The following is a 12,801-nucleotide window of genomic DNA, read 5'->3' as shown; positions in this document are numbered from 1 at the left end:
TGGAGGTTCCTTAAGAAAACTAAAAACAGAATTACCATATGACCCAGCAATCCCACTATTGGGCATATACCCAGAGAAAACCATAATTCAAAAAGACACATGCACCCCAATGTTCACTGCAGCTCTATTTACAATAGCCAGGTTTTGAAAGCAACCTAAATGCCCGTCGACAGATGAATGGATAAAGAAGATGTGGTACATATATACAGTGGAATATTATTCAGCCATAAAAAGGAACGAAATTGGGTCATTTGTAGAGACATGGTTGGATCTACAGACTGTCATACAGAGTGAAGTAAGTCAGAAAGAGAAAAACAGGACTTCCCTGGTGGCACAGTGGTTAAGAATCCACCCACCAATGCAGGGGACACGGGTTTGAGCCCTGGTCCGAGAAGATCCCACATGCCGCAGAGCAACTAAGCCCGTGCGCCACAACTACTGAGCCTGCGCTCTAGAGCCTGTGAGCCACAACTACCAAAGCCCGTGCGCCTAGAGCCCGTGCTCTGCAACAAGAGAAGCCACCGCAATGAGAAGCCCATGCACCACAATGAAGAGTAGCCCGCGCTCGCCACAACTAGAGAAAGCCCATGTGCGGCAACGAAGACCCAATGCAGCCAAAAATAAATAAATTTTTTTTAAAAAAAAGAGAGAAACAAATATCGTATATTAACGTATATATGTGGAATCTAGGAAAATGGTACAGATGAACCGGTTTGCAAGGCAGAAATAGAGACACAGACGTAGAGAACAAACGTATGGACACCAAGGGGGGAAAGTGGTGGGAGGGGTGGTGGTGGGGAATGAACTGGGAGATTGGGATTGACATGGATACACTGATACGTATAAAATAGGTAACTAATAAAAAGTAAAAAAAGAAAGCTCGGCAGTACCTGGAAAAGGTAGACATCTCCAAAGGAGTTGCTGAGGCAGAAGACATTTTCCTTCTTAGGATGTTCTGGGACGGCCTGCACTATGCTGTCTTCTGCAAACAGGGCACACCGAGGGGCGCTACTCTGATCCATGGAATTCTTCCCGTAGGTCTCATAAAACAGCAGGGTGCATCCTGTGAAAGAGAGAAGCACTGTCCTTATCACATGTCCCGAGGATCTATCCAGGAAAGGAATGAGAAGTAAAGGATACAGACAGACAGAAGGAAGGAAGGAAGGAAGGGGAAGGGAAGGAGGGAGGAAAACAGAGAGAGAGAGAGACAGAAAGAAAAGACGAGAAAATAACAGAAAAAGGAAAGGAAAGAAAAGAAAAGAAGAAAAGAAAAGAAAAGAAAAAAGAAAACGACTGAATGAGACTATTTATCACAAAAGGAATTTTGGTATCTAAATTATGCCTAGTTGTGTTAGCATCAACCCAGATGAAAATGAGATGTTTCTTGTAAAGGTAATAATGGGGATAACAATACCAAGCATTTATTGTTGCTTACTCTGTGTCAGGAATTCTTCTAAGTATTTCACGTGCTCTGGCTTATTTGGTGCCCAAAGCAGCCTTAGAAGGCAGGCGCAGTTATTAGTCCCATTTTACAGATGGAAAGCCTGAGAGTTTACACCACTTTGCAGGTCCCATAGCTGGACTGCAGTGGAGCAGGATCCGAACCCAGGCACCCTGGCTGCAGAGCGCCTCCTTCATAACCACAGCACCACACTTCTTAGGAGATCTAAACGCAGGAGACGGAATAAAACCCCGTATTCATTAACTAAGCGAACTTCTACACTTAAAATGGGGGTCACAAGAAACAGAGTTCTCCTGGGGCACTTTGCCATTTATGAGAAAGTACCCAGTTTATTCTCCAAATGCCACATAGAATAACTTAATTTTAATATATTCTCTTATCTCACAGTGATAGGAAATATTACTACCATCTTGCTAATTTAGACTGAGAGGAAAATGAAGCTACATGTCCCTGTATTTTAAAACATTACCCTAAAGTGTTGCTACATATGCTTGCAGGTACATAGCTTTCCCCTAATAAGCTAATAAGATATTCTAGGCAGAAGTTACTAGGAATCTGTTTTGATAATTCGATAAGAATGCTTTCTAATGAGACATAATTTCCCAGACCGGGGCACGAACCCGTGTCCCCTGCATCAGCAGGCGGACTCTCAACCACTGAGCCACCAGGGAAGCCCATGGGACACAATTTTTAAGCAAATTCTAAAATACTCACAAGTATGTTTACTTGTTGAATATCCCTTAAAACCTTCAACCAATCAACGTTTCTGAGCACTTCTCATGTGCTGGTAAGTGATATGGTACCATCATGATATGGGCACCATCCCTTGCTTTGAAAACATTGGGCTGGCCGAAAAGTTCATTCCGGTTTCCCCATAAGATGTTACGGAAAAACCCAAATGAACCTTTTGGCCAACCCAATACTTTTCACACTGACAGTTAATGAAGCAGTAGCCTGCTTTCCCCTGCACTGTAAATGGATGGGGTCCACTTCATGGCTGCTTTACCCTACTACATTACGAGCCTTCATTCATAAAAGTTTACATGTTTTGAAAACTATCTCACTCTTACCAGTTTCACTTCTTCCCTTGAAAACAGATCTTAATTTGGACGAACAAGTTTATATAATGGAGCCCAGCACAGCACAGAAGCCAGGATCAAAAAACGCAGGACCCTAGCTCAGGACAGCACTTTCTCCCTCCATGGTACTTTCTCTCAAGTACTTTGATCTCAAGAAGCACTGAGCGATCTCTCCTCCCACAATCAAAACTCACCCAAACACAGAAGCTGTGAGAGCCTCTTAGAACAAGGGAAAGGAGCAAGAGGTTTATGGCCAGAGCTACTGCGGCAGGTCTGAGCCTGTCTTTTCTTCCAGCCACTAACGGACTTAGAAACAATCCCCAAGTCTTTCCATCAGGAAAAGCCTGTGCGACCTCCCATGACCATGGGACCTGAGGACAACAGAGCAACACCAGCTCCACCCAACTCCCAATTCTTTCCAAAGGGTTAATGTTCACTTCCCAGCGCCCCTAACACTGAGCTCCCAGGGGCGGTGGTTTGAATCGCGGCATCTAGAGGAAATGAACGCAATCTTGGGCAGACGCCAGAACACTGCCAACCCTAACATCCCCCTACGCCCCACCGTGACAGCATGCAGCTCTCCCGTGGAAGCGTGAAACCAAAACAGGCCATTTCGCTTTAGAACCAGACCAGTATGTCAAACAATTTGCAGAATTCTGTTGCTATCGAATTTAAGGAACAGGAAATCAGTCGTAAGTCTGTTACATCGAGTTTAACTTAATCTGCATCTCTGACGCGGGGGCAATGAGGCTGATGGAAAGGGGCTGCGCGCCCACGTCAGCAGAGCCTCCTGTGCCCACCCCACCCCCCAATGCTGTGGCCGTCAGCCCTGCCCTGTCCACGCCCCACCCCCCAGGAGCTGGTGTCAGCCTGGGTAGTTGTCAGTGGAAACAAAAAGAGGAAACAGATCAGGACAGCACTGGAAGCAGGAGAGGCTGTATTACTAGAAATATCACCAGTGAAAGGAGAGAAATTAGTCTCGGTCTCCCTTCAAATCCACCTTCTCAACCCACACTCATCTGTCCTTCCCTGTCACAGGCAGAATGACCAGCTTCTTAAACTTCCTTTATGAACACCTCTCCTGACCTCGGTTATGTATTGTGTGTTTTGAGGGACAGCTTTAACCCCCTTGCCAACTATTCCGCCCAGGAAGTTCCCTGTGAACTGCACAAAAATCCACTCATTGGAAAAGACAGATGGAAAGCAGAATTACCCTTGTTAAAGATTTATTACATCCTCCAAACCCTAAAAAACATTTGCGCCCTTAGCATACCTATACATTCGATGTAGGTGGGCAACCAGATGGTTGGCTGATAGCCGCTGTCTCTGAAAAACACTGTTTCTACTTTAGTTACATAGAAACTCCAAGGATAATTTTAAAATTCTGCTTAAATGTACGTGTGTGTGTGTATATATACACCTATATGTTTTTAACTATGATTAAATGAAACAGTTAAGTCCAAATATTACAACTTGGATTCTAAGCCAAGAAAGTTGAATTCAACATATTGAATTCCCAGAGGAAAGAGGTGTAGAAAACCACATGGAAAAGGTTATGCTGGGAAAAAAACATCTCTATCCCATGCCTTTCCTTGGCTGCAAAGGAAACAAAGGGATGTGTGCTTTATAACATTTACCCCTACAAAGCACCCTTTATCCACAGGTCTTCAAGTGTTTAACCAGCAAGGGACCAGGAAGGACTGTGGGTCTTGCAATCATCAGAGACAAGTCAGGACCATCCCTGCCCCCGAAGTCGGCAACCAGAAGTTCCCCGGGGAAGCTGCCAGGATGGAGGACAGGGTCCTGGAGACACCCTCTCCCAAACTTCAGTGATCCCTGCCTGAACTTCCCCTAGGAAGCCTCCAACACTCTGGCGTTGCACAAATGTCTCCAGTAGCAGGGAACTCAGGAAGAGGCAGTGGGTTTGTTTGTTTGTTTTCTGTTGTATTTTTTACATTAATTCACAATCAGCTTGTCTTCCATTTATTAGTCCTATCCCAACCTCAGATGAACCAGAATAAATTCAGTGTCTCTTTTACAAGACTGACACATCCTATGCATGACACATTCTAGAATACAGCGCACCCATTCTAAATACCGCACGAATGGGATGCAGCTTCAGGCTTTGAGTCACAAACAATTCCAGATGCTCATTCCCCTGAGGGGACATTTAACACTCCCCTCTTCAGCTGGAACTTTTACAAGACCCACTGGCTCCTTTATGAACAAGTCTCCTGCAATATCCTGCCCCTAAGGAGAGAAACGGCCAACTCTGACCAGGGCAGAGGCAGGGGGGAATGATGGAGCTGCAGATGACATGACACCTCTAACGATGTAGCCAACAACCATGTGCCCTCTTTAAATCATATTTACTTTCATTTTAGCCTCATCACAGTGGAAACCCTCTGTGAATGGCCTGCAAATCAAACCCTCAAATCTTTTTCACTTGGAATACTTTGCGGCTATACCTCCCTATCCTGTACTTGGGTAGCTCTTTGGTTATTAAACCTTAAAGCATCACTTATCCCTTCAAAATGTTATCTTGCTGGATTTGACCCATAATTCCAACCTTCCAAATCTCTTCCGTCATCCAGTAGAAAACCCCGCCTCTCCAGTACACCCAAGCTGGGTAAGCTCTTTGCCCTCCTCAGCCACAAGGTATCGCAAGGATCCAAATGCAGAAGTTGGAAAAGAGGACTGCATCCGTGTGGGATGCTGGGTCTTGGGTTTTATAAACCCTCCAGTTTGCTAGGGAAAGGAGATGAGATGCCTTCGCGGGTGCACCTTGCCCAGAGAGGGGCTTCTGGGTAATTATGAATTAACGCCAGCTCCCCAAGGCTCACGATTGCTAAATACGGGGAGCGCCGCAGACAGCTCCGGGCCTTCCACACTCGCTGCGTGCAGACGTGATTTCTGTTCCTGCCTTCTCCCGTGACAAGGAAGGGTGGTGGCCGCTAATGAGGTTTGACTTTGCGCACCACACCAGGTTCCGCTGACAAAGAGTCACAGGACAGCGTGAAGAAGCGCCGGAGGCTGTGGGGCTGCTGTGTTCACATCTGTATAAATCAACATGATGCGGACTCAGAGCCTTGGATCACTTCAAATGATCTCTCCATCCACCATGAGCGAGGCGATTATAATTTTTTAAATGGCAATGCTTGTGAGAAGACGTTATCGTCTTAACAAAGCAAATGCTTTCTCCTATTTCCTCTGCATCAAAAAAAGAAGGAAAAAAAAGCATTTGTTGGTGACGACAATTAGACTCTCAGTTCATAAAGGCGAGGTGACACAGATCAAATAATGCAGATGAAATTCTTAGTTGTACAAGCTGGGAAGGATACCTCTTTGGAGTTTTGAACACGCACAGAAATTCATGATCTGTATTCCAAATAACTAAACTACGTTTGGTAACTTATTTGGGGCTCCCCTCCCACCCCCAGATGCAGGAAAAGTATTAAAAGAATGGTACAGAAATACCTATAAAATAATGAGCAATAGTTATTAAATTCAATCATTCCTTATGAGAATGAATAACGTATACGAATGTTAAGTGAGGCATATTATACAGGTTTGAGAAGGTATTTGTAGGAAAGCAGGCTGGTAGATTCTGGATCAGATGCCTTCACGTGAACTCAGGTCAACACCGCACTCACTGACACTTCCTAGGAAAGAGGACAGCGGAGGAAATAAAGGACCCCAGGGGCTCTCTGGGTGGTGACGATCACTTACCTTTAAGTGTCACCCAGTACTGTTTCCATTTCCTCCGAGCCACCAGCTCCAGCTTCCTTTCCTTCTGCAGAGTGACGAGGGGTTTGAAGAAGAGCCACCCGGCTTTGCGCACCACCCCCTGTTCCTTCTCAAAGAGCAGGTCCAGTTGCTCCAAAGAGCTGAGCGAATCGCTGCTGGATTCGGCGGTCTCTGTGGACGTTTCGAGGTTCTCCGTGTTGGTCCTGCTCATTTCCAGCTCTCGCATGAAATTCTCATAAATGTTCTGTTGGAGGGGATCGCTGCCGATCGCGTGAGCGGATTCGCTTCTGTGGGACAGGATCTGAGCCGAGCCCCCTGACCACAGGGATGCAGATGCCTGGGAGGGCCCCTGCACGTCCACATTCAGCCCATCCGAGCGACTGTCAAAGTAGTCACTGCCCTCCTTGGATCTCGGCTCCTGTGAGCAACACAGATGACCACCCGTCAGAGGTTACATATGACCAAAGCACCCCTTCCCCAATACGGCATACGTGTTAATAGTGTGGTTTGCTAATATTACTGCTGCAAAGCAAGATTCTTTTTTTTTTTTTCTAATGCATCTTTAACCATCAAGTCTGCAAATCAGAAAGAATTATAGAAACAGTATTGCTCAACCCAACGTATAGCCTGTGGAATCAATGCTTAAAAAACGTAAACCAAATAACCCTGACTGTCCTAAATCGAACCCACAGTTAGCATCAAACAATGAACTAGTATATTCAAAACACACTAGCGAAGATTTCTGGACTGACACTTCTTTGCTAATTGAGAATCAGTATCTTCCGGGAAAGAATTCATGTTCTTGCAGTCTTGTTTTTCTTCTGGATCACTTTTAAGCTAAATTAGACAAGCACTAGTTCCAGACTCAAGGAGGGTGTGGTTTATACAAACTTTTCTTCCCCTCCCCACAGTGAACAGTCTCAGCTTCTCACCCCCTTCCAAGGTCTAGACACTGAGATCTCTAGCATCGTATTTTCCCTCTTTGGACAGTGAAAACCACGCACCTGGGGTTCCTTATCCACAAAGGGTAGTGGTTACCAACTGTAGCTTTTACTTTGTAACAAATATTTTTTCCTTTGGAATTCTTTCATGAAAGGAATGTACTATTAATTCATTCACATTGTTTTATTTGAACACCTATTTTAAGCACTGGCAATACCAAAGCATGATTCTTTAATACTTATTCTGCCGCAAAATCAGACACAGGCAGTTCTAAATAAAATTAATATTTATCCTAATAACTGCTACCCCCCTTAGGACAACATGCACTGAACAGTGAATTGGCCACGTACAGAGATGAAAACACCAAGGCTTCCTCTAACGTCTAGATGAGAAGTCTAGACATTCAAGAAGAATAACCTGCACAGAGGCCATTCATTGGTCAGTAGCAGTAAGGAAATTTTCCAGCAGAAAGTGAGCTAGTTTATGACTTAAAAGACACTGACATTCCAAACTTACAGCTTAAATTAAGGTAACTCTGCAGAGAGACTCTAATACTCATCTACTCAGAGGCCAGTGGGTTTTCCTTTTCCATTAAAATAAAAAGGAGGGAAAACAGGATCAAGGACCATTGACTAAAGACCTTATTTTGAATATTCCCCTGTGTGGAAGGGCTTTCTTTTCAGAAACTTCATCCAGAAATCGAGTCGCAGTTAGTTGCTATCTTTTGCAGGAAAATCATCAATAGAAAAGTGCTTCTAAACACCCAAGGGCTACAGTAAACTGAGCCCCAAACATAGCTGTTAGTAATGAAAATATTATCTTCCACTCTGTTTATACTACGCCCCGTAATCAGATTTACTTACACACTGATGCTTATGCAAGAACAGAGCAAATAAGCCAGCTGTGGTGAGTCACTTGGACAGGAAACTTTCAACATAGTTTAAGGGTTTTTTTTTTTTTTTCAATTGTCACTTTGTTGCTCTTCAAAAGTTCTTAGGAGATGAAGGAATACTTCTCATTTAGCTAGTATTGACATTATTTCAGCTATAAATAGGAGTCTCTGACTCACAGCCCCAAAACACTGGGATTGCCTCTGGTACCCAGCTAGAGCTATAGTGGGCTGTTTCAAACCAAGCAGAGCCCTGCCAGAGAAAGGCATCAAGTGGCAAACTTAAATGTAACCTGCCAGTACTCCTGACACTGTTCCTCATAAGAGGGAGACTTAGAGTCAGAGCGCTGACTTTTAAATGTTCAACTGGAGCAATGCAAGACAAATTTTCCTCCTTGACAAATGGAGGAAGATTGCATTTTAGCATCCATAACTGATTATTATACATAGACATGAACTTTCCTGGTCTCTAATAAATTTGTAAAGCTTCGCATCTAGAATCCTAATAGCTAGTGACTCATTTTCAGGCTAATAGGAAGGAAGGAAGGAAGGAAGGAGAGGGAGGGAGGGAGGACAGTTCCTAAATAGTCACAGCTGGATTTCCTGATCACTGTGTTATGGGTGTGAAACTAAGGTGCTATGTTGGACATGTACATAAAGAAGTCTGATTTCCATTTCCACCCCCACTGGATAATCGTAAACAATGGATAACGTAACGATGACAAGAGCACTACAGCAAAGAGTAGAGAGGAATTCAAGAGATGTCACTAAATTCCTTTGGAGCTAAAGGAAAACTCTTATCACCATTCCTCACTCTCTAGGAAAAAGTACCAAATTTACTATGTCATTCTTCGTATGCTATTGTCCTTTTCACAGTAACGGCCACTGGTCCTCTGCAGAAATTCCCTGTGACTGTGTATACCTCAAAGGGCAGTGAGAGCCTAAAATTAAGATGGTCAGAAAGCCGGAGTCTCTGTGTCCTGAATCTCCTCTTAAGAAACTCTGCAGCAGTAGTCACTGCTACCCCTCAAATATATCTGGTCCTCCCCTAGGGTACACGGCAGGACCATTCCCTACTCCCCACCCCCCTCCCTTGGAGTTAGGCAAGGCCACGTGACTTGCTTTGGGCAATAAATGCAAACAGAAGTGAAACGTGTCACCCCTGAGTGGGAGCTTCAAAAGCCAACACACGGTTCTTTCTCCCTCTGCCACAGAGGCTTGCGGTATGCCAGATGGTAACTGCTCTGTGGACCTGGGGTGCCAGAGAGGAACAATGCCGACCAGAGTTGCAGCTTGAATGAGACAAAGACTTGGCTTGCGCTAAACCTCAGAGAACTGCGGGCTTTTTGTTACCTCCGCATAACCTAGCCCACCCTGACTGACAGAATGGAAAGTTTACCCAGGACAGGAGCAAGGCCTCACAGGTCTCAGCAAGGCTGCATTAATGTGAATAGTTTACCAGCATCAAACACATGCCCTTCTACAGCACATGTGTGTTCCCTCCCCCTCCCTCTAGCTTTGAATAGTGTGATATTCTTTCTCAGCTATGTAAGTTTTTCCACTGATTCATCTGCTTTCAGGCTCTAACTCCCCAGAGTGGTTGAAAACCCTATAAAAAAAAGGACTGCTCTTTTTACGTCACTTTTTTCTACAAAGTCAAAACAAATATGTCTACCCATCACAGGAAGATTTTCCAAGCCTAAGCCCTGCTGGCATACAGAAGTCTGCGTGTGTACGAGGATAAGCACTTGGTCCTTACTATAGTTACTGTCACGAACTTTGCCCCTGTGCACTGACTACATTTTTTAAGGATCCAAACTTTGTCTTCACGTTCAACTGTAAAAGAAAAGCAAAGGCCAGGGCTTCCCTGGTGGCGCAGTGGTTCAGAGTCCGCCTGCCGATGCAGGGGACACGGGTTTGTGCCCCGGTCCGGGAAGATCCCACATGCCGTGGAGCGGCTGGGCCCGTGAGCCGTGGCCGCTGAGCCTGCGCGTCCGGGGCCTGTGCTCCGCAACGGGAGAGGCCACAGCAGTGAGAGGCCCGCGTACCGCAAAAAAAAAAAACAAAGGCCAGAGTTCCCTGGTGGCCTGGTGACTCGGGTTCAATCCCTAGTCAGGGAACTGAGATCCCAGAAGCTGCACGGTGCAGCCAAACAAAAAAAAAGAACAAAAAAGCAAAGGCATAGCCAACGGAAGTGGCATACTTACCAAAAAAGTACATTTTGCTCACCTTTATAAATTATCAAAGTTTGACACAAGCAAAACTCAAAAGCTGCCTTCCTAGGCCACTTTTCAAAAATACAAGATAGGTTATTATCTTAATATTCAGCAACCCCAAAGTAATTACTAGTGGCTATCAACAGTACCTTGGCCATGTGGCTATCAACAGTACCTTGGCCATGTGGCTAGGTGGAAAACACACACCTTTGAGCTTTAGCAGAAGTGGCTTTGGCCCTGGCTTCTCCCCTAATGAGCCATGTGTCTTCAAACTCCTTGAATATTAGTTTCTTCATTTTAAAATTAGAGGGAGTCCTTTCTAGCTTTCAAATTCAGATTCTTTGATCGTAACCAGTCTGTTCTTAAACTTCACAGGCTTACAGATCATCCAGTTAAATCTTTGGATGATACAGACTTGAAGGAGGTTCACTTCCCAGGGTGGCTGGGCAGTGAGGTCCTGCATGGGGCAGAATGTGGTCAATTCACAGTGGCAAAGGGTCTGCTTTGGACCTGAATGGAAACGGAATGAGACACAGCAGAGCCGGGTGTAAGCCAGGCCACAAGCACAGATGAGAAACATGCAAATAAGAGATATGGAGGAACAGGCTTAAGGGCCACAGCAGACGAGAGCTGAACACTAGTCGACAACACAACACTTGCATCAAAAAGACGGGAAAGCTGTCTGTGTGGGACTGCAGCTCCCCAGAAAGTAGGAGTTCTCTCTCCAATTACTCTTGACTGCTATCTGTTGTTTGGGAAATGGCAGCTGAGAAAAAAAGGTCAAATAAATCTCTACTACAGCACTTAGCAGTTTAGCATGAAGAAGTAACAAGTAAGGAGGGAGGAAATGACTATATTCAGGGGTATGAAGAGTTCTGTAATAGGACAACAGTCATCTATTCTTCATCTCTGTGTAGAGGAGGAGAAAAGGGCACAAAAGTACAATCTGGGGGCAGGGGGCACGCACCTTATACATAAGAAGGAAATAACTAATGGTAAATATCATAGATCTGAAACAATCTGCTCAGGGAAGTTATTTTCTATCCCTAAAGCTCTATGCAACTTTATAAGTATATATCTATCTAGGATGGTTTAAATGCAATTCTACTAGAGACAAACTGGTCACTCAAATTTCCTTTAACAATCTGACTTACATTGAGTTAAAAAAACAAAACAAAACACTTTCTCCCTTCCATAAATGATTAAAAGTAAAAACAAACAAAGAGCAAGCAACTGAAAACCTAGAAATCCCGTTACCTAAGAAGGCAAACTATTGCTTTCCTTCCTGATGTCGAAGTCATTTTGTTTCCCCCATTCAAACTTTATATGCCCATTAAAAGGGTTACTATCATCATCATGATTCTTATTTTCTCAACATCATCATACGTTTGCTATTCCACGTACTTAGGTCAAGATGTTTTCAGAACTGTTAGCTGCCCCATGAGGAGGTGGTGAGATTATACATATAGATAGATCACCCACATTTTTTCCCCCCGATGTACCAACTGAACAACAGGAATTTTAATTTCTCCAAAGTAATATCGAGCTCAGCAAGGCTACTCATCCAAAAATGACAACGATCTCTCTCTCCTCCTTTCTGTTTAGGCTTTAACAATGAGCTCTAGCAAAATACTCAGATAACCAATTCATTGGGGGAGTCTCTCCAACACTGTCTTTTCTAAGAACCGTTTGGCCAGGTCTTGGGATGCGGCCTGTGGGGTTCATACTGGAGTCTAGGAGACGAGACTGGACAGAATCCGGGAGACTGAAGTCGAGGGTTAAGAGTGAAAATGCACATCTGAAGCAAAAGGAAAGAAAGAAAACACACACGCACATATACCTGCAAATAAGATATGCCATGGCTTAGGCTAACTCTTCACTCTCACGAGTTCATTCAAGCCTCAGGACACGCTCTGCAGTAGCTTCTGCTAACTTCCCCATTTTGCAGATAGAAAACAGAAGAGCATCTTTCCTGGCGCTCCAAGCCTGACTCACCTGGAGTCTTCTTTTCTTTCTGGAGAGGCTTCCCGTCCAGTCGCTGATGCGGCGCATCCTGGCTTTCAGGGTGTCCTTCTTGGAGGGCTCCTCGCTCAGGGCCCTGGACTTGCGGCAGGGAAGGGTGAAGGAGGCGAACTGCCCGGGCTCCCCGCGCTCCACGCGGGCCGGCACGTCTATGTCAGAGGCGAAGGAGACGCGGGCGCTGAGGCTGGCGCGCGTGCCCATGTAGTCGTCGGAGAGCCGCAGGGCCACGGGGGCCAGGCTCCCCAGGGTGGCGTCCGGGTAGGGTTCCCGGAGGGACGAGAGAGAGGCGCTTTGGCTGAAAGGCTTTGGAGCATCCCTGGGCGGGAAGCCGGCGTGGAGGCCGGGCTCGGGCTCCGGTGTGCCGGGCGCCGCGAAGGAGCCCTCGGCCTCGCTGACCTCGCCGGCCGGGCCCCAGGGCGAGTCGTACCAGGAGGACTCGGAGCT

General features: G+C 45.4%; 1 protein-coding gene across 1 annotated transcript in view; it reads right to left on the bottom strand.

Moving 5' to 3' along the window:
- The window catches only part of TIAM2 (TIAM Rac1 associated GEF 2), a 111,954-nt gene that overhangs the window by 98,519 nt on the left and 634 nt on the right, over positions 1 to 12,801 (bottom strand). The window contains 3 exon segments of the mRNA XM_024747918.1: positions 891 to 1,063; positions 6,271 to 6,706; positions 12,331 to 12,801. The exon segment at positions 12,331 to 12,801 is cut by the window's right edge and continues 37 nt beyond it. Coding sequence (XP_024603686.1) covers positions 891 to 1,063; positions 6,271 to 6,706; positions 12,331 to 12,801 — 1,080 coding nt within the window.

This window comes from Neophocaena asiaeorientalis, unplaced genomic scaffold (genome assembly GCF_003031525.2).
Source record: "Neophocaena asiaeorientalis asiaeorientalis breed wild unplaced genomic scaffold, Neophocaena_asiaeorientalis_V1.1 scaffold123, whole genome shotgun sequence".
NCBI classification, from domain to species: domain Eukaryota; kingdom Metazoa; phylum Chordata; class Mammalia; order Artiodactyla; family Phocoenidae; genus Neophocaena; species Neophocaena asiaeorientalis.
Note: the sequence above shows the minus strand (reverse complement) of the source record. Positions and strands in the feature narration are given on the sequence as shown.